Source organism: Labrus mixtus, chromosome 4, assembly GCF_963584025.1.
Source record: "Labrus mixtus chromosome 4, fLabMix1.1, whole genome shotgun sequence".
Classification (NCBI taxonomy): domain Eukaryota; kingdom Metazoa; phylum Chordata; class Actinopteri; order Labriformes; family Labridae; genus Labrus; species Labrus mixtus.
In genome coordinates, this window is record NC_083615.1 from 16315552 (window position 1) to 16336485 (window position 20934).

General features: G+C 40.9%; 1 protein-coding gene across 1 annotated transcript in view; it reads right to left on the reverse strand.

Moving 5' to 3' along the window:
* pik3c2a (phosphatidylinositol-4-phosphate 3-kinase, catalytic subunit type 2 alpha) overlaps nucleotides 1-20934 on the reverse strand; it is a 60801-nt gene that overhangs the window by 19360 nt on the left and 20507 nt on the right. The window contains exons 3-12 of the mRNA XM_061036063.1: nucleotides 19470-19567; nucleotides 17400-17560; nucleotides 9771-9891; nucleotides 7572-7683; nucleotides 7225-7304; nucleotides 6070-6133; nucleotides 4346-4492; nucleotides 4228-4261; nucleotides 3491-3731; nucleotides 192-314 (exon numbers count right to left, since the gene is read on the reverse strand). Of these exons, the coding sequence (XP_060892046.1) occupies nucleotides 192-314; nucleotides 3491-3731; nucleotides 4228-4261; nucleotides 4346-4492; nucleotides 6070-6133; nucleotides 7225-7304; nucleotides 7572-7683; nucleotides 9771-9891; nucleotides 17400-17560; nucleotides 19470-19567 (1181 nt within the window). The remainder of the gene's footprint in view (nucleotides 1-191; nucleotides 315-3490; nucleotides 3732-4227; nucleotides 4262-4345; nucleotides 4493-6069; nucleotides 6134-7224; nucleotides 7305-7571; nucleotides 7684-9770; nucleotides 9892-17399; nucleotides 17561-19469; nucleotides 19568-20934) is intronic.

Consider the following 20934-nt stretch of genomic DNA (forward strand, 5'->3'; position numbering starts at 1 on the left):
CTTTAAATACTATCGATCATTAATATTATTAAGGAGATTGTATTATTTTAATTCTAGTGGCGTCGAAATGTATCAAACTTTTAAAAATGTATCAAACTTTAGTACGAACAGTGAGGTGTGTTGTTGTTTGTGGAATTTGAAATAGTAATTAAATGAAGAAGAGGAGAAAAAGAAAAGAGGACATGACTCACAGTTCGTCCCATTTGATGTGGTAGAAGAAGCTCTTGTACGTGCCCACTCTCTTGGACTGGACCGGTTTAAACAGGTTCTTGCCATTGTGGGTGAGCGAACACATCAGGAAGTACTTCTCATAACTGCAACGAAACAACAAATTCAAGTGTTACTACGAACTGATCGGAGGCTCTGACAGACATGTGAAAGAACCAGAACCTAAGCTCGTCTCACATTGTAACACATTTTTGAAAGGTAGAAATTTGCTGGTGAGGTTCGTTCTCATTGGTTGCTCGGACATGAGCATTTAAGAGTATTGCTAAAGTACAGCGAGTACAGGTTGTTGTGGAAGTGTCTTCATGAAAGCCCTTCTTGAATGCATGTGTATGTAGATATTAAACATATTGAGTTTATTTTTCACCTCATTATACTATCAGAACGCATGCTTTCCAATTTTTCAACAAGAGCAAAGGCAACTTAAAGTAACCTGATGATAACATTAACCCATATTACAGGGTTTACAAACCTTTCGGTTGAGACCCCACGTGGGGTCCCATGGAAGTCAAATGGGGTCGCCTAAAATCTTTATTTATTTATTTATCACTAAAAAATATATTGTATATTAAAATATATAGAACACAGGTTACTATGGGCCTTTTGCAGAGTCTCTGTCTGTCAGTCATCCATTTTGCAGAAACGTCAACCCAGCCTTTCTTCCTCAGTCCACAATAATATACATGAGAAAGCCTTAATGTGGTCTTAAATGAACGTTTACATTGAACACCATAGTAAAACTATTACACGATTGAAAACAAATCAATTTGAGCAAAAAGCTGAATGTGTTTTGGATGTCCCGGGTAGACAGAGTTTTGTGAAATTGGGTCACGACCCAGAAGAGTTTGGGAACCAGAGCCATATTAGCATTATAAGGCCCTGAACACCCACAAACACCTGCACAAATAGACCTGAGAAGGGGACTCATCAGGTAACATAACTGAAAACAAAAGTTGTATGTTGTGTGTTGCTCTGTGTAACCTTGTGGTATATCTGTGTGTTTCTCTAGTTTAATCAGTGCTATTTTACAGCTGTGTTCCTTTAACTGTGACCTGCCGAAGAAGTGCTGAAAATCAATGGCTACTTATATTCTTCATATTGTGCATGAGTCCTTTAGAGCCCTAAAGCTTTTATTGAGTTACAATTAACAAATGATCCAAAATTAAATACCCGTACTTTTGGTTTGCCATGTTTCTGTATAATTCAAAGTCAAATATGTCACCATGGCAGGTTGGGTAACACATTTTTTCCCGATTTTCAGGCTTATTGTTCAGATTTGGGTGAATTTTCCCAGTCGGAAAATCATTTTTCCAATTAAACACATTGGGAGTGCAGGACAAGCCTCAACACGAAAACCTCATCTCTACATGTATAAATGTACATACATATAGTGCTGTAAATGTCATTAAAAACCATGGCTATGTAACAATAATTAAAGGTAAAAAAACTGTAAGACTACTCTCCATCCATCCGTTATCTATACCAGCAGGGGCTTGGGCCGATCCCAGCTGTCATTGGGTGAGAGGCGGGGTACACCCTGGACTGTTCTCCAGTCAATCACAGAGCTGACACACAGAGACAGACAACCAGCCACACTCACACCTACGAGTAATGTAGAGACACCATGTCAGCAATCATGTTGCAACAATTCAAGGAAAATTTCCTTGATGTGCATTTTATTTACAGGCCAGACGGGGAAAGGAACTTTATTTCATAATATAAATAAAGCATGACAAATCTGCAAGCTTCATTCTGCATCAGTAGAAACATAGTTACATATATTATGGGTTTGAATATAAAATCACATCAGTTAAATTTTTTAACCCCTACAGTAGTTGGTAGCCGCTGCTCAGTGCCATCTGTGTTGGCAGCTCCACAGCCAGTCATGGTGTCTGAATATGCTGACAGTGCCCCGGCGACTACTGAGCTCCAGATGGATGACACATGAACCACAAGAAGTCCAAAAACTGAGCCCGCAATAAGAGCGCATTACAGTAAGACCACAACACGGCTACAGATATGCTGAGCATCTCCTCTGTGTGGGGAGCACTGTACTCGCTGTGTGTCTCTGGCCTTGGGTTGAGAGGAGCTAAATATTTTTGGATGTGTTGAAGGAATGGTTGTCACTGCAGCAATGTTTGGTGCTGGCTTAAAATAGCAGCTAGAAGAGGCAGCGCTGGAGTAAATAGGCCTGTTATTAAGCAGTTTCCGTCTTTATGAAGGCATCACTGACCGGCCAGATAATTACCATGGAGGAGAGGAACTGCATGAGACAGATTTAAAAAATGTATCGTTCCCTCTTTAGTCTCCATCCTTTTCTTACCAATGGAGTTCAAGGTTTCTACATTTCTCGAGCTTCCAGACGCAGGCCGCCGCTGTCTGTGGCAGGGCTCGTCTAAAGTGTACTGATCCAGGCCACTGATGCGTGAGAGAGCTGGGAACGGAAAATTTGGCTCAGCTCTGTTCCAGACACACGCAGAAGATAAAGTCAGAGTGAAACAGGACACTGGCACGGAAAAATAAGACACAGGGAGCAACACAGGAGCCGTTTGTTTAGCAGAAGAAAACAAGACTATCTGCTGTGACAACACAGCCAGCAGGACTCCCCTCGGTCCGATTTGCTTACCAATAAATAGTTTTGTGTTCCAACTTTTTCTAAAGACAAGCAATGTTTTTGAATGCCGTATTAGTGGTATTGGATGTGGATTTAATGCGATTCTGCTTTATATATGAAAAATTAAGAGCTTATAATTCTGAGCTGCCTTCTGTCTTCATCTTTGACCCTAACGTGCAGCAGTACAATTAAGTGGGTAGCAACAACGAATACAGTTGCAAGTGATCTTGGTTTTGTTAAATTGAACTCAAACTTCTACATTTACAACAAAGATAAACACTCCTTTAAAAAATGTATTCAGGCTGTTTTGCACAGATGGCTTTACAATTATTTACCTCAGAGTCGTACTAAATTTATTTTTTTTCCGCTATTGACTCATGCAAATAGATATTTCAAGTAATACTGATGAGTGATTTCACTTCCCCTTTCAGGCATCAGAATCTCCCAATCAGAATTTCATTTGTTTTATTGATCAATAAATTCAGCTAATCAATTTCTTGATATACAATTAATCACAGATTTGACCATTTTAAATGTGTTAAACAGATGCAGTTATATTTTGTATTTAAACCATCACTGTGCCTCTTAATTGTCATCTGTGTCTCTAATCATGCATGTGAGCGTAGAGCTGTTCCTCCGCTCTCTCTTTACCTGCTGATCCAGTTGGCCGGGATGCCGTGCAGAGCAAACAGAGTGAACTGAAGGTGGTCTGTGGTGCCCGAAGCTTCTTTGCTGCACCTGCCCTCTACACCTTCTCCCTCTGCAGGCTGGGGTAACGGAGGGGAGCTGAACGAGGCAGAAGGGGGGCAGAAGGAGCGCAGGTAGAGCTTGCCCAGGTCGTACACAGCCTGCGTCAGCGAGGCCATGCACTCCTCCACCGGACTGGTATGACCTGTCGATGATTGAGTGTGAATTCACAGAGGTATCATGGTAATAAATGGGGCACTTTGTGACTATAAAAGTGAGTAAAATATAATGTATGGATGCATGTCCTCTAAGGACTTCTGTAGATATGCAACGTGGATTCATAAAAAAAGTTTCTTACCATCAACATTTATTTTTGTAGCTCTATTTATGTGTAACATTATTACAGCTTCTTTAACTCGGTGAGTCAGGGAGCAAAACTTTAGCAGTGGGGACTTACAGTATTTTACAGATTATTCTGACCCCACATGTGTTCAGGGTTAATCTTTTTATGAGGACAGAAATGTACCTATGTACACATGTATGTACCAGACACTAGAGTGATCCACTACTTGTATACATGATACCAATCCCAGGTGTTTAAACAAGTTTCCATGTTGGTTTTATGGTCATTGGTTGGTGCATTTGTTTTTATTTGGAGATCTTTATTCAGATACATAAATGACTGTGTGTCAACAACTTACCATTTGATGACTGACCAGATGATGAAGACCCCAACTAAAAAGGAAAACATGCTGGTTTTTAGGAAGACATGTTAAAAAAATCAAAATGTCTGAATGTGTAAATTATCTAAGAGCTCACCTTGGGCGAGCGTGTCCTGGGTAAATTGACGGAGTGTTTCAGTCTCTTGATGGCCTCTGTGATAGTTTGTGTCTCCACCTCGTCCAGGGCGCAACACAGGTTCTTCATCGTCTGCACCAACCGGTCCACGGTCTTATACTGGGTACTCTGAATGCAGACGGACAGGGCAGGTTGATACAGCATATAGTTCATAACAACTGAATCAATCTTCACTGATGCCTGTTGTGAAAGTTTGTTTCCAGCCAGTCTATAAACACTGAAACCCATTGTTTAACACGGGAACAACACATCAGGAGGTCAGCAGCAACAACACATCTAACAAATGATCATCTGGCCAGTATTTTAAATCAAACCAGCCTACTGTGTGTGTGTGTGTGTGTGTGTGCGTGTGCGTGTGTGAGTCTGTACAAACAAGGCTCCAAACAACAACTTGTGCATGCTACGAGTACATTCATAACCTTGACTGCTACGGTTATTTGGGTTGGGGTCGGAGCCTGGTCCTCACTTTAATCTGCATTCAATTACTCCACTATAAGAGTCACTGGCTGAGAAACAGATGTGCTGTTTCTAGGAAGTTTGCTTTCCAGGAATGTCCTGGTTTACCAACACTAGTACTGTGAGCAATTTCAATTCAAAGCTTTATTTATTCTCGAAAATAAATGTTGTTGAAGTAATTAAAGGTCACACTATTCAGAGTGCAGATGGAGTGGACATATCTGGTCTACAAATATAAATTTATATTATAAGGTGTAAACCCTGATGAAGACCTCAAAGGCCGAAACAAGGTATCTTTTTAAACTATTTATCAGAATCAGAAACAGAAATGCTTGTTGTTACAGTTACTCTTAAACACAAAATAGCAGAAGGAAATATAGAAATAACATAGAAATAGAAATAATAGAATAAGTACATGAAGTAAGATATCTGAGGAATAATAAGCGATGTACAAAGGGAATTGAATACATGAACAATATTTACAAATATAAATATGCAAAATGTGAGGCTTATTTATATTTGTAAATACTGTTCATTTAGCCGTTAAAACAAAGGCCTTTTAAAGGTGTAATATGTTGAATTTTTACACACTCAAATGTCTAAATTAATTAAAAGTAGACTGAACCTATGTTATAGAATATATTTTTTTGTTCAGTACTTACATTACCACAAATATTTCCAACAGTTATCAAAGCCAGAGAAATATGTTATTTTAGAGCCGTAACGGGACGTGTCTTGTCTTGTCGTCTGCCATGACAGAAACTAAATGTTTATCGTTGCCACGGAAACACCAGATGTTACATTGAAGACTGCTGCATAATGAGGCGTGATCTGGAAATGAAAGCTGCCGAACTGTTGCTGTATGTGCTGCTGTGATAAAAACGTCATATAAATTATAATTTGAAACATTAGCTCGTCTGGAAACATATACGGTCAACTCGGAGTTTGTTTTCATCGGGGTTGGAGAAGCAGAGAGGCTCACTCTCATGATTCCCCGCCAGCCTCAACTGTCATCTTTTTGTTATTCCCCTGACAGTAGAATTAACATACTGTGCGTTTCAGTATTTCCTTCCTCATTGTTACATTTTTCGTGCGCTGGACTTCCTGGTCTCCCCCCTTTTTTTGTGTAACCTTATACAAAACCTTGTTAAAAGAAAGCTAAATTGTTCCCAACAATCCCAATAATCCTTTCAGTTTACTTCACGGCCAGCACACAGGACCACATGTACCTCATTCTGAAGACAGATGTTGACTTGATTGTGATAGCCTTCTAGATAGTCAGCCAGGCCTTGTCTGCAAGAAGACACCAAGAAGAAGTCACAACAAAGTAAGGACATAGATTGTGTTTAGTTTATTATCAGATAAGCACAGAATACTAAAGTTATATGTATGTAACTAAAGCTAAGTAAAGATTTAAATGTTTCAACTCTCTGTTTGAATTTGAACTTAAAAACTTTTTTTTTTTTAATTTCAATGTAATGTAGAGACAGCACTGAGAGAGAAAACCCACTATTGGGTCAGATCATATCTTATAAAAAAACGACTTCAAGATGTATCATTAGTAAATTCAGTCAAGAAAAAGTGAAACTTGTAACTAAATATTTAAAATAAAAACTAGATCAATTGAGCTCTCAGCTACCCTCAGATTAATTTGTGCCAATTAAAAGACATGAAAAGAATGACACCTATGAAACATCTCGAAGATCAGATCAATCCCGTCATGTGAGGATGCCGAGGTCATTATTCATGCCTTTGTGTCCTCTAGGTTAGATTATTATTATGTTTTACTTTCAGGTCTGCAAAAGAAGCTCTGCAGAGTTTTCAGAGTGACCCTAGCGTGTAAATATGACCATATCGCCCAGGTGGAAACGCCCAGGCATTCGTATTGTGCCACTAGAGGTGAAATTCTTGGACCGACGCAAGACGGACGAAAGCGAAAGCATTTGCCAAGAATGTTTTCATTAATCAACGCCCTTCATTGGAAACATTAAGGTGCTGCTGTTAACTTGTAAAACTGTAAATGGCAGTGCGTCAGAGTACCTGTCTGACATGGTGACCCTTATGTGCCTGCACGGGCTCTGTGTTCCCAGGGGACTGGTCTTTTGAGTGTCCCAAAGGTCAAAAAGAAGACAGTTGGTGAGCTCCAACTTTATTGAACAGTTGACCTCTGTACATTATGCCGGTATGTTTTGGTGAGGTGATCGAAGCTAAACTTGTTTACTGTTGCATATGAATCATGAGTTGTCTGTATGTCTCCCTGATGTTCTGAGTCTTAGTGTGTTTTTGTTTTTGAAATGTTTTTAAATTGTCTGAAACTCTTTAAAAATGTATTTTTAAATGAGCTATGTACATCACCTTGATTGAAAGCGCTATATATATTGTACCTGGTGACGTTCTCCCTGAAAGGCCGCTCCACTTGGCTGAGGTGCTTCTCTAAATCTACCGCAGAGTTGTCATCTTCCACCTGAACAAAAGTAGTAAACATTTATCAAAGATTTATACACCAAGCATATAAGATTACAGGTGAGCAGGTAAGTAAGCCACAGTGATACGATGAGATCTTGATCATCGATGCATCAAATAAGGTCTACGTGTTGTCAGCTTTCAGCAGAGGGATAAAAGTTTAAAATGACTCTCAGTGGCACAGCGTGACATGTTTTGTGTCACAGTTCATCAAAACCTCTCACAGAGTTTACATGAGCTCATATGTTAGCGTGATTGAGTGACTTACAGTGCGTGCCAAGTCTCTTCTCATGGTGGAGTGAGAGAGGAGCTGTAATGTGATCTCATTCTCCCACTTCCTGCAGTTCTGGACGTACTCATGGCTGCCGAGGCTGTGTTTACTGTGGCACGGGGCAACACAGAGGCAAGGGTCAGAAAATCACAGTATATGTGGAAGGAAATAACGAGCGACAACACGAGGAGTAAATACACCCTCAGTAGATACGTTTAGGTCAACTTCAACAACTGAATTATTCCTACACCTCCTAGAAAAGCTAAATAACATAGTTTCACTCGATGAGAAATCAAACCATTTACGATGTGATGTGTTCTTTAAGTCTCTAAGGTTGTTTACAGCTTCCATCTGGCATAAAGCTACCATAACAACCACAATCAGTTTATCCAGCCAGTGCACTGGCTAACCTACTGAGGAAAAAAATAAACAAACATCTGCCAAAACAACAAAAAATAAAGTTATATTTTGGGCAATTCTTGCCCTTTATTAGATAGGACGGCTGAAGAGAGACAGGAAATGATAGGAGGAGAGAGTGGGGGATGACATGCAGAAAAGGGCCGAGGTTGGATTCAAACCCACGTCCGCTGCCAGGACTATAGCCTCTGTACATGTGGAGTGCGACAGAAGCAATAGGCTATCTGGCACCCCTAAACGGGATATTTTAATGACAATATGTAATACTTTGGAAATGTATGCATGTCAAAGATTGCTCTAGTTAAGGTGTTTTGTGTGGATCCAACTAAGGTTGCCACATTTTTCAAAATGTTTTTTTTTCATACCAAGTGTTAAAAATACGATACCACCTCTGTTGTATTATTATATTCCAGATCTTCATTCATATTTTAACTAAAAGCTAAGCTAAGAGAGAGAACGTGTTGTTAACGTTTCCATATTTGTGCAGGTTAGACAGTGTGCAGGATTTTGCATTTTACAAATAAGAAGTGACCCGGAACTGGATGCCAAGGAGGAGGAGGACTTCTACTATCGAAAAAAAGGAATGGATATCTTTGATTTTTACGAGAAACGTATTGAAGTTTAAAAACCTGATATCGAGACAACACTAGAAAGGAACTTAGAAAAACATTGCTTTAAAACTTGCAAATTAGAAATTCAAAACTCCTATTGAAATAAGAAGGGGGGGGGCTTTTGTTGGGACAAAGTTGGACTGAAACATGTCCAAAAATCTGCATACAAAGGAATCAGATGCACTGTTTAAAGAGTAACCACAGTTTTGTGTGGGAGTTCTCACTAAATACTAAATCTGAAAAAACTTTCCCAACATTTGGTAGATGTAATATAGCTTTTGCTCCAATCTAAGAGGGCTGTCTTTACTATTACGAGCTTAGCAATGATGTAAATGGTAAATGTTTAATGGACTTGAGCTTGTATAGTTCTTTTCTAAAAGCTCAAAGTGCTTTTACACCACATGTCACACCTACACATTCACACACTGATGGTAGAGGCTGCTATGTAAAGTGACCATCAGGAATAACTAATCCCATACACACACATTCATACGCTGCTGCCGAAGCAGCGGGAGCAACTTGGGGTTAAGTGGCTTGCCCAAGGACACATCGAACATATGGCTGTAGGAGCTGGGGATCGAACCCCTGACCTTCCGGTTGAGAGACGAGACTCTACCAACTGAGCCACAGCCGCTGAATGCATCAAATATTGCATTATCATTTTAATTTACAGGTCTTTACACATCTAAGGCTCTTAATGTGTGTATCTGGTTTCTCTAACTGCCCCGCTGAGAACCACATATGATCTCACAGCATGTACACAGCATCCATCTGTTTGGCAGTTATAACCCTGACACATTACTTATGCCGCTTTGATCATTTGCTGGTACTGGGCCTTTAAGTCCGGGCATGGGAGTAACCATTCCCATGTAGCCAAGATTAGAGGGAGAGGAGAATTTGGAGGAGGAGGAGGGCACATGGTGAGATATAGAAACATCCGTCAGCCTCCTTTTGTACACGACTTTGGGAGGAAGCCAAGAAAACAAATGAGAGAGAAAAAACTGAGAGAGAGAGAGAGAGAGGGAGAGTCAGAGGGCATAAGAAAACAAATAATGCCCAGGAATTTGCTTAGTCAGATAAAAGTCACTTATTTTATCCCCGTTCCTACAACCACTTGATGAAGTAATACTCTTTTGATCTGAACTTTTTTTGTTTGTGTTGTACTCACTTCTGCAGCACCTCCTCCCGGCCGCAGACTTTGAGCAGGTAGATGGAGAAGTCCACCTGGTCCAGGTCATCGTGCACCCAGCACAGAGTCTGACTGATCAGCAACTCCACCGGAGAACTCACTGAGAAAGATGAAGAGGGCCGGTGAACATAATGGGATGATGAAGGAGACAGCGATGATGAAGGCAGAGAGAGGGAGGGAGGGAAAGAGAGTGATCGAGGATATTGATGGAGAGAGAGAAAGAAAGACACAACATGAGACGGGGGAGAGACGGGAGGGGACGGTGGAGAGGGAGGGATGGGGGAGAGAGAAGATGTAATCAGAGTGATGTTGAATACTCTAGAAAATACAACAACATTATACTCCAATAATGGGAAATTAAAGCAATTGGGAAGCTACAAAATAAAATATTTATAAACAAGAAATGGCTCTTTAAAGGTTCAAATAAAGCGTCTGAGGAATTGAAGCAGCCTAAATACCAGCAGTTTTTCAAAGTAATCCGTTAGAGTACTCAGAAAATAAAAAAATGATGGTAGACTATAATAAATCTGATGAAAGCTATATATTTGGTCATTTTTTTAGATATACAGTACAGACCAAAAGTTTGGACACACCTTCTCATTCAATGAGTGTCCTTTCTTTTCATGACTATTGACATTGTAGATTCACACTGAAGGCATCAAAACTATGAATTAACACATGTGGAAATATATACTTAACAAAAAAGTGTAAAACAACTGAAAATACGCCTTATATTCTAGTTTCTTCAAAGTAGCCACCTTTTGCTCTGATTACTGCTTTGCACACACTCTGCATTCTCTTGATGAGCTTCAAGAGGTAGTCACCTGAAATGGTTTTCACTTCACAGGTGTGCCCTGTCAGGTTCAATAAGTGGGATTTCTTGCCTTATAAATGGGGTTGGGACCATCAGTTGTGTTGTGCAGAAGTCAGGTGGATACACAGCTGATAGTCCCACTGAATAGACTGTTAGAATTTGTATTATGGCAAGAAAAAAGCAGCTAAGTAAAGAAAAACGAGTGGCCATCATTACTTTAAGAAATGAAGGTCAGTCAGCCCGAAAAATTGGGGAAACTTTGAAAGTGTCCCCAAGTGCAGTCGCAAAAACCATCAAACGCTACAAAGAAACTGGCTCACATGAGGACCGCCCCAGGAAAGGAAGACCAAGAGTCACCTCTGCTGCGGAGGATAAGTTCATCCGAGTCACCAGCCTCAGAAATCGCAGGTTAACAGCAGCTCAGATTAGAGACCAGGTCAATGCCACACAGAGTTCTAGCAGCAGACACATCTCTAGAACAACTGTTAAGAGGAGACTGTGTGAATCAGGCCTTCATGGTAGAATAGCTGCTAGGAAACCACTGCTAAGGACAGGCAACAAGCAGAAGAGACTTGTTTGGGCTAAAGAACACAAGGAATGGACATTAGACCAGTGGAAATCTGTGCTTTGGTCTGATGAGTCCAAATTTGAGATCTTTGGTTCCAACCACCGTGTCTTTGTGCGACGCAGAAAAGGTGAACGGATGGACTCTACATGCCTGGTTCCCACCGTGAAGCATGGAGGAGGAGGTGTGATGGTTTGGGGGTGCTTTGCTGGTGACACTGTTGGGGATTTATTCAAAATTGAAGGCATACTGAACCAGCATGGCTACCACAGCATCTTGCAGCGGCATGCTATTCCATCCGGTTTGCGTTTAGTTGGACCATCATTTATTTTTCAACAGGACAATGACCCCAAACACACCTCCAGGCTGTGTAAGGGCTATTTGACCAAGAAGGAGAGTGATGGGGTGCTGCGCCAGATGACCTGGCCTCCACAGTCACCGGACCTGAACCCAATCGAGATGGTTTGGGGTGAGCTGGACCGCAGAGTGAAGGCAAAAGGGCCAACAAGTGCTAAGCATCTCTGGGAACTCCTTCAAGACTGTTGGAAGACCATTTCAGGTGACTACCTCTTGAAGCTCATCAAGAGAATGCCAAGAGTGTGCAAAGCAGTAATCAAAGCAAAAGGTGGCTACTTTGAAGAACCTAGAATATAAGACATATTGTCAGTTGTTTCACACTTTTTTGTTAAGTATATAATTCCACATGTGTTAATTCATAGTTTTGATGCCTTCAGTGTGAATCTACAATTTTCATAGTCATGAAAATAAAGAAAACTCTTTGAATGAGAAGGTGTGTCCAAACTTTTGGTCTGTACTGTATATATATATAAGTAGATATATTCGTCTCATTTAGAGTATCGTACAATTTGACCCTCCGACAGTAAGAATTAAATTGATGTGGTCGTCTTGGTAACCAAAGTCGTCCATCCCTGCCCAGCACTTGTATGAGTTTGTCATGTTTTTTAATAAGGAATTAGAGGTCATGTCATGCTACAATATCATCATTTTCACTTTTAAAAGAAAGTCTTATGTGCTGCTATGGGAACTAAACTCTGGACCTCACAATTTTCCAGAATTTCTCTCTAACTGGAAAGTTTCCTGCCAGTTTCAAAACGGCTCAGGTTTCATCTCAAAACTGTTCCTGAATGTGTTGAATCCTCACAGCCGTGTGTGTGTGTGTGTGTGTGTGTTGTGGAACAATACTAAGCGGGGGGATTTTGTGGTGTTTACGTTCGTTCCGATATCTGATGTGTCCAACTAAAGGACGATCAGATGGAGAGGGTAACCTGACACCTGGCGGATTATTCTGCTGTTTTGGCTACTTCTACAAAGAGGTTTAACACACTCGTAAGCTTGAGCAGACAGATAAGAGGACGCTTCATTCAACGCTGTAACTGCACAGGTTACTTATTAGACGTTCACACAGACACACAGGCAGGGAGACCACCCCTGGCTCCAGAAGGACGAACCTCCGCCCCTCAGGAGAATGGCGCGTCTTTTCTCACTCTTATAGATTCAGTTTGAGGTCCTGCATGCCTGTGTGGCTGTGGCAGGGTGGTCGCAGGGGTTTTACACGTGCTACAGTGTTTTGAGACAAAGCAATTCAAACTGACCACACCTCGTTTTGAGAGAGCGCTGAGGTGGGAAGGGGATTCCCTGTCTGGCATTTTTTGAAGGAGCCAATTTAAGGAGGCGAACGTTCCTCCATCAAGCGTTCAACCACTTCAAACGAGAGTTGTCACCGTCATTTTAGACTTCAATATGATGCCAGTAAAAGATTCCTGCTTTGATTTCACTTCAACAACAACAAAAAAAGAAGAACAATACGGGAACTTTCTTGTATTCAATTTTCAAAAATTGCAAAAGCAAACTCCTAAAAACTGTCAAAATCGCACAAATACGGGGGCGCCTGAAGCCTAGTGGTTGGCGCGTGGCCCTCTGCACGGAGGCCGTGCTCCCCCATGTGGACGGCTCGGGTTCCAATCTGACCTGTGTCTACTGTCTCTCCCTGATTTCTGACTCTATCCACTGTCCTGTCTCTAATTAAGGGCATAAAAAGCCCACTAAAATAAATATGAAAAAAAAAATTAAATAATTCCACAAATACATTGACATGTTGCCAATTTTGACAGAGTTTAGAAGTTTGCTTGCAATTTTTGATGACTTCAATCCTCTCGTAATTACATGTCTTATGAAATAGATGTTGTTTTTTAAAGCTTCTGCACTACTATTAATCATTAAGCCAAGAAGTGTATCGTTTAAAAACACCCGGTATCGAAAAGTATTTGTTCCACACCAGGTTGGGAAATGGCATTAGGAGGTTTTTTTTGGGGGGGGTTTTTTTAAAAAAGGGTACAAGAAAAAATATATTAAAGGTCAGTGTGACACAAACACATGCACACATCTTAAGACTAGGGAGGGTATAGTTAATCTAGCACTATAACTAGTGTAATAAGTAACTTAATATGTTTCAGGTCCTCTCAGAGTAGTGTGGGCTCCACAGCGTGAGGGCTGGTGAGAGAGCAGAGCAAGGCAAGAAGTCACTCAGCACTTGTTAAACTCACAGGAACAGCATGGGTCAGGTGTTAAAGAGAAATGATGTAAATCCTAAAGTTCATGACTCACAGCAAACAGACATGTCTGCTTCTGGGAACACATTCAGAGACAAAGGGAGGGACACATAGTATAGAGGATCATCTTGATGAAGACACACTGAACCAAATGATGTGACTCTAAGAAGCTGAAAACTTATCTCACATGTTCCTCTCTTTTTCACTTCGGCCATGTCAGCATCTGTTGTCCTGAACTGTAACCTACATCTGAAATCTCCTGCATGCAGCGCGACATAAATGCAAATAAAACAGCATGATGTCTTAAACTTTGAAGCATGTTGAGACACAGTGAAACAGGTTGGATCATTCCTTTTACTTTAATCATGGTGGACTCATACAGCCTTTTATAATTCAAACTCAGTAAACAGTTCATTAGATACCATGCACACTTTCTGTACTCTGAGAAATAAATGTTTCTGGGGTCCTTGAAGGTCTTGTCTCTTAATTAAACACGCTGGTGTTTCTTCCATTCTAACACTCTCTCAGCCACAGACAGAAACCAGAGCCTAACTGCCAGCATTTTTCCACTCTGCAATTTTTCCTTTATTAATTTTTAAAAACGTTTTCTCTCTGCACTTCACCATCATCTTACTTCATAACTTATATCCTTTCATTTCTTTGTTTATGAAGTCATGTCTCACCCACTTTCTCCTATTTCACCCACTCATGATTTCTCTCCCTCTCTCATCTTCCTACCCCTCTTTGTGTTCCCTCTCTCTCTCACTCTTTCTATGCATTCATTTCCCCCTCCCCTCCCTCACTCCTTCGCTCTCCCTTCTTCAACCACAGTATGTCAGGAATCCCCAGAAGCCAATTAGTTCACAGCCCGGCCCTGGATGAATCGCCTGTCTCTCTTTCTGCCGGCTCTTGAGAAAAAGTATAGTACCGTAAGTTTAAAAAAAAGGCAACAACAGAGTGGGAGTAATGACTGTACTGCAGTTCATCAAAAGGACAATCTTGTGAAACTACATTTTTAATTAACTTCTGATTAAATTACACAAGACAATCGGCTACATGTTAATGCATTAACTGTTACTGTAATAATGAGTCAAAGTTACAAAATGTATCCTTCAGCGCTTCAAATGAAGTCAAAAAGAACAAGAAATGTAAGATGATTAAAGGAGCAATATGCGACTCTGACACCTAGTGTTTAAAATGGGTACTGCAGTCCAATTTAAAACAGTGTAGAGAGCTGTGTCCCCCCACCCCCTCCTCCCCAGAGTCGTTGCTCACACAGGTCGCCTATCCCAGACACTGAAGCTTCAGTGTTTATCCAGCTCTGCATCGGTCTGTAAACCTTTCTGTGTTCTAACCTCTCTCCATTTTTCAAAAGCATCTCTAATATTGATCCTAGTTTGAGCACGTTTCTGCTCGTGGAGCTTATTAGAAACATGCAGAGGCTTTTTAGGTCGGGTACAATCACTTCTATCTGAACCAGTTCTCTTGTCCGCTTCCATCGCAGCAACACCTGTTGGTTTGACGTTTGCCTGGAAAACCGAGGGGCGTCAAAAACAGCGGCTTTAAACCGCCTACCTTCTCTGGTCCAAATAAATCCAGAGCATTCAGGACCAGAATATAAAGTTAGAAGGAGGACATACTGGCTGCTGCACCAACACTTCAACTGATGATAATACATTAAGGTCATTTATGATTGGTTTCAGCAGATATTTTATATACTGTTGAGAGGGGAAACAGAAAGTGAGAAGGGGGCAAGGAGAGAGAGAGAGAGAGAATATGACTGCAGAGAGATACATGAGAGAAGAGGTTGATACATTTCTTAATTATATGCACCACAAATTTAGAATCTGAGGCAGACAACAGAGCAAAGGAGGGAGGAAGAGGAGAGAAGGAGTGATTAGGAGATTCTACATAGAAATCAAGGTGGAGGAAAATGATGTTCTGGAAGGAGAAGAGTGAGGCTGTAAAATAAAATCAGAATGAGAGAAGCAACAGAAATAGGACAGGAGATAAAGCAAGTGGGTGACAGAAAAATAGAGAATGAGAGAAAAAGGAGAAGAAAGTCCTCTCTTTCTCTCCCTCTCTTTATCCTTCTATCCAAGCTTTGACCAGAACTGAGCCCTATTGTTCCGGAGAGCAGATTCCAGTAAAGGAATCCAAACAGCAACAATGTGGGTCAACACGCTGCTGCTGACAACATAGGAAGTGAACCAGGAAACAACCAACTAGACAGCACACTAGGAAAGAAGGAAACACATCGAGGAAGTGACCGAAGCAGCGGTAGAAAAGGAGGCGAAACTGGCAGGAGCAGGAAGACGAGTGAGCCAGGAGTCGACGCAGGAGAGAACATTTCGGATGGAGATCGAGGGAAAGTGGTAAATAAACTTCCTATAGGTTGTTTCTGTTAAAGTGGGCTGAACAAGCGGAGTCTGGGTCAGTAGGACAGTTACATAAACACACTTATGCATAAATGTATGCAGTGGCTGTCAGAAAAGAAACAACTGTCAGATGAATATACACACAGACGTAGAAACACAAAGCAGACGGCAGACATGAGAACATAGACGTATACATAAACACACACACACACAGCGGTCTTATGCTGTCCTTAGGGACCCACTGAGACAGCGGTGAACTTGGCCGCACAGTTGGGGATAATATGTCGAACAAAAAAAGCCCGCTGCATTGGCAGACAGCCTTTAGTGTACTTGGCTCGAGATCCCAAAAGACATGTCAATCACAGTAGTTGCACTTTTGTGTGTGTACAACGAAGGGTTAGCCAATAACAGCTCCTCAAACAGCGAGGGAAGGAAGCCTTGAAAAAAAAAACAAGACTCCAGTCCCTTTTGCCCAACATGGCTACACTATGGCGCGGGGACAAACCTTTATTTGTGCGGAAAAAGGAACAAAGTGTACTTCCCACGACTGAAAAAAACCCCCAAAAGAAAAAAATAAGGTGGGGAGGGGGGTTAGGAGTTTGGCAGCTGTGAATGTTGTTTCCTTCTTCAGAACTCTCATATCTGCAATCTGAGCTGCTCACTCTTAAAGGCAAAGAGGGTGCAAGGTTTCTTTTGGGTTGACTTCAATGTGATGGTATTACATTTTGATAGAGGTTTATCTTTGTTTCTTATCGAGAATAAAACCTTAAAAGACCACGATAATAGTTGAATTTTGATTATTAGATCAATTCTGATGCAAGTTCTTGAAATTGAAACATCCAGGATTTGTGTGCTTTAGTGTCTCAAGAGTAGGAAATGTTTAAAATCAAGCTCTATTTACACATGCACAAAACTCATGGTAATGTATCCAAATGTTCGGGGTGAGCAGAGGAATATGGCATGATTTGTCGTCTAAAAGAAGCCATTTTAAAGACAAAAAAGGTATGAAGTCGGGGTGAGCCGTTGTGGGAATGCATCAAGAAATTCTCAAGAAAATGAATCTCAGTGAGTGGGCGGAGTAGATAACCTACCAAAAGTGAAAGCCTCCCACTGTGAGGAACATAATCGAACAGGCTAGTCAAGAAAATAACTGGACAGATATGTAGATTATTTCATGAGTGCAAGTGTGAAACAGCTTCAGTTAGAAAAATTGAAATGCAGTTCTATCCAGTCTGGTTCAAAGATGGTTCTTTAAAACATATTTCGTGACTGGATGCTTACCGTCACAGGTGAAGGTAACCGGCTGCTGAGATTCAGAGATCTCTATAGAAACCTTCACAGAGCAGCTGTTGTCCCCTCCAGCGTCTCTCTGGGTAATGACCGGGCTGAGGACGTAGCCTGGGTTGGTGGACATGTCGACATGAGGGAACTTGGAGCGCAGTCTGGTAGGAGGAAAAAAAAAAACTCATTACAGAGCAGAGTCAACATTTTTCCCCCTGTTTCGATCTACTCTGCCAATGAAAACACATCAGAGTCAGCCAGAGTCAACCTGGCATGTGGAAGTGATGTACTGATGAAGTTATTTAAATTCCTCATATCTAGTGTCTATCTGCTGTAATCATTAACTATGTGATATGTTTGGCTTGATCTTCAGAGGGACGGTAAAAGGTGATAAAACATTATATGTACTGTACGTTCTTTAATTTACAGTCTTATGAGAGATTTAATGTATTTATTACAAACTACATGTGTGTTTATCAGCAAAGAGGCAGTGGACTTCTAGGACATTCAGCAGGCGTCGACTGTGTTATAATGAAAGTAGATTCCCTCAGTGCAGCTTCATCATCACTCCACCCAAACTAACTACAGGAGAGAGAGGGAGACCGAGCGAGCTCAGGAAACTAAGGGATCGCAAAACATGCAATTATGTTATATACATGGAAATGTGTAAGGATGCATTTACAATTACGTAAAAAAAAACAAAATAATGCTATTTCCAGACATGCTACATGGACCGTGTTGGTTTGACATAAATATCTAAACAACTACTTCATCCCTGAAGAATGAGTCCCTTTGACTGTGGTGGTCTCATGAGACTTTTCACCAGAAAGCTCACTCATCAATTATCCTTTACTTTCTCAACATATATTAAATAGACTGGCAAAAGATTTGGTTCAGCCATTCATTGTTCCCAGAAGATGATTACCAACAGCGTCTCTGCTCCTACCACTGTAACGTTGATATTCAAAAGGTGCCGTTAAGTGTCTCAAAAGCCTTTGTAAGGATTTGGATTTTTCGACTACATTTTTAAAATTGATAGAATCTCTCTTATAGCAGTGATTCTATATTCTATCTATTTCATAAGATAGGTTAGTAGGAGAGTGATGACCCCAAGAAAAATTGCAGGCCAACTCCCTCACACTGTCTAAACTGCACAGAAATTCAGTACATAAATGTTGCCTATGTTTTTTGTGCAATGTAGACCGTGTGCAGGAGTTTGCCTGCAACTTTAGATAATTTTGGCTTTTTAATGCCTTTATTTTTTTAAGAGATAGGACAGTGTATAGAGTCAGAAACCAGGGAGAGAGAGAGCAGAGACTGACATGCTAGAAAGGAGCCACAGGTTGGGGCCGCCTGCTCTCGAGGACGTAAGCCTCTGTAGTTGGAGCACGCCCATTAACTGCTAGGCTACCTGCACCCCCAAAACTTTCGATAACTTAAAAAGGAATATTGGGTGTCCAGGACTTCTGTTTTTTGTTGCTGTGGCATCAAAACAGATATCCATATTGTCTGATTTGTACTAGTATCATATCATATTTTAAAATGTCAATATCGTGACAATATCTGTTATTACTTTATTTTCTTCCAGGTGGAGCAGGTTAGCAGTTCTGCAAAGCACATTAACCTTTAAAGGGCACGAACCCCTCCCCCAGGTGGGTGACACTCCCACAGCTAGGTGTTTGTTCTGCCCTCTGAGTCTGCCTTCTCACCGTAAACAATAGGACATGGAGCGAGAAAGCCAGAGCCACCCAAGCCCTTCCAGAGAGGGGGCGTGGTCAGACACAGCTAATTTACATTTAAAGCTACAGACACAGAAACAGCCTGTTCTGAGCAGGGCTGAAATAGAGGGGTTTATAGGCATGATCAAATACAGGATCAGAGTGGATTTAGAACAAGAAACTTCACACATGTTTTGGGGAGCTCTGAGACTTATTTAAACTGGTTGAAAATGAGTAAAATATGTGACCTTTAATACATCTTTAAATTGGAACAAAATAACGAAACAAACCAAAAAGGGTCAGGACATGTTAAAGGAGAGCTTTAATTTCAGGGCAGCAGGAAGGATCTTACGTTGCTACGTCTTCACAGAAGGCGACAACCTCCAGGTTTTGAGCGTCCTGCTCTTCCAGGGCGGCATTCTTCACCAAGCCCTTTCCTTTCCCCTTCTCCTATAAGAGAAAAAGAGATACAGAGTCGGGGAACTAGTAGAACACATGGATAACATGCAGATATTATATATTGCAAACAAAAGCAGGCTATAATGAGAGAGTCACAGGATATGCAGACATTGAGTGACTGCCTTTGTCATTTATAGTGTGTCGAGCAGATCTGAGCCCCGTTTATCAGTTTGACAGGACTGACTGAGTACAACAAGGCTGAGGCGACGTCTTTAGGGTGATTTGTGTCTGAGGATTAAAGAAGGGGCAGATTTATTAAAAGCACCTCTGAGCTATGAATCCTACAGAGTGAAAAACATGTCAGCAAGGGGCTAAAGTTATCTCCAGCTCTTTCTCACTTTGTCTCCTAGAATGAAAAAATAAACCCATTAGTTTAACGTTTAACTAAGGTTTAGTTTTCAATCATAGTCTCTCTTTCTCTCAATTATCTCGCTTTCTATAGTATTAAAAGTTTAAGAAAGCAAAGAAAACATAATTTTATAGTTTTTTTTAAATTCATAGACATTAAAAACTGTGTTGAAAGAGTTATATCTGTCTGTCTCTCGCTCTCTCTCTCACTCACATAGTCACTGAGACAGCCCTCTTTCCAGGAGTTTGGCTTGTTGCCGGGAACTTACAGCTACACTCAACTTTTTTTTTTTACTGCTGTCTTACTGCCAGTCGCTGAGGAATGCGCTTCCTCTGGTGCAGGAAATGAGAAGTGAAAGGGACCCGCCCCTTCCTGTACTAAGCTCTGCGCTGTCTGCAAAAATGCTCTGTCATGGGTTGGAAATCTGTGAGTCTGACATCATCCCAACGAGAGAGAGAGAGAGAGAGAGAGCAGTAGAAGGATAGAAAAGGGAAATGTTTGGGATGCCGTGATAGATGAATCCTGCTCCGACATTTTCAACTCAGAGTTGAAGAGGAGTCTCAGGTGATTTTAGAGCCGACTGTTTTGTTGAATGTCAAAGAAGGGGAAAACTAGAAAAGCCTGTAGAGGTTGTTTTGTAAACATTTGTTAAATGCTGAGTCAGCTTGACTTCTGCATTTTCTTTTGGCCAAAAAGAAAAGAAGAGAAAAACATGCTTCAGTGCACCAATACCCAGAGGACAGTCAATGTGCTTTACTCTGGGGCGGTGCAATTAATGAGAATTTCTTTGTTATTGCAATATGTGCATCTAAAACAAACAAATCACAGAAGTCAGAATGTATGGCAAACCATACAATTAGCTATGAGGGGGTAGAGACTTGTGGAGCCTAAAATAAGAATGAATCGATAAAATACATTTCTTGCCCAGCCCTATTTCCTGCCAATTCCTTTTTTTCAATTACATAATCAATTTGCTTTGAATTCAAAACACCAATACATTCTGTGTTCA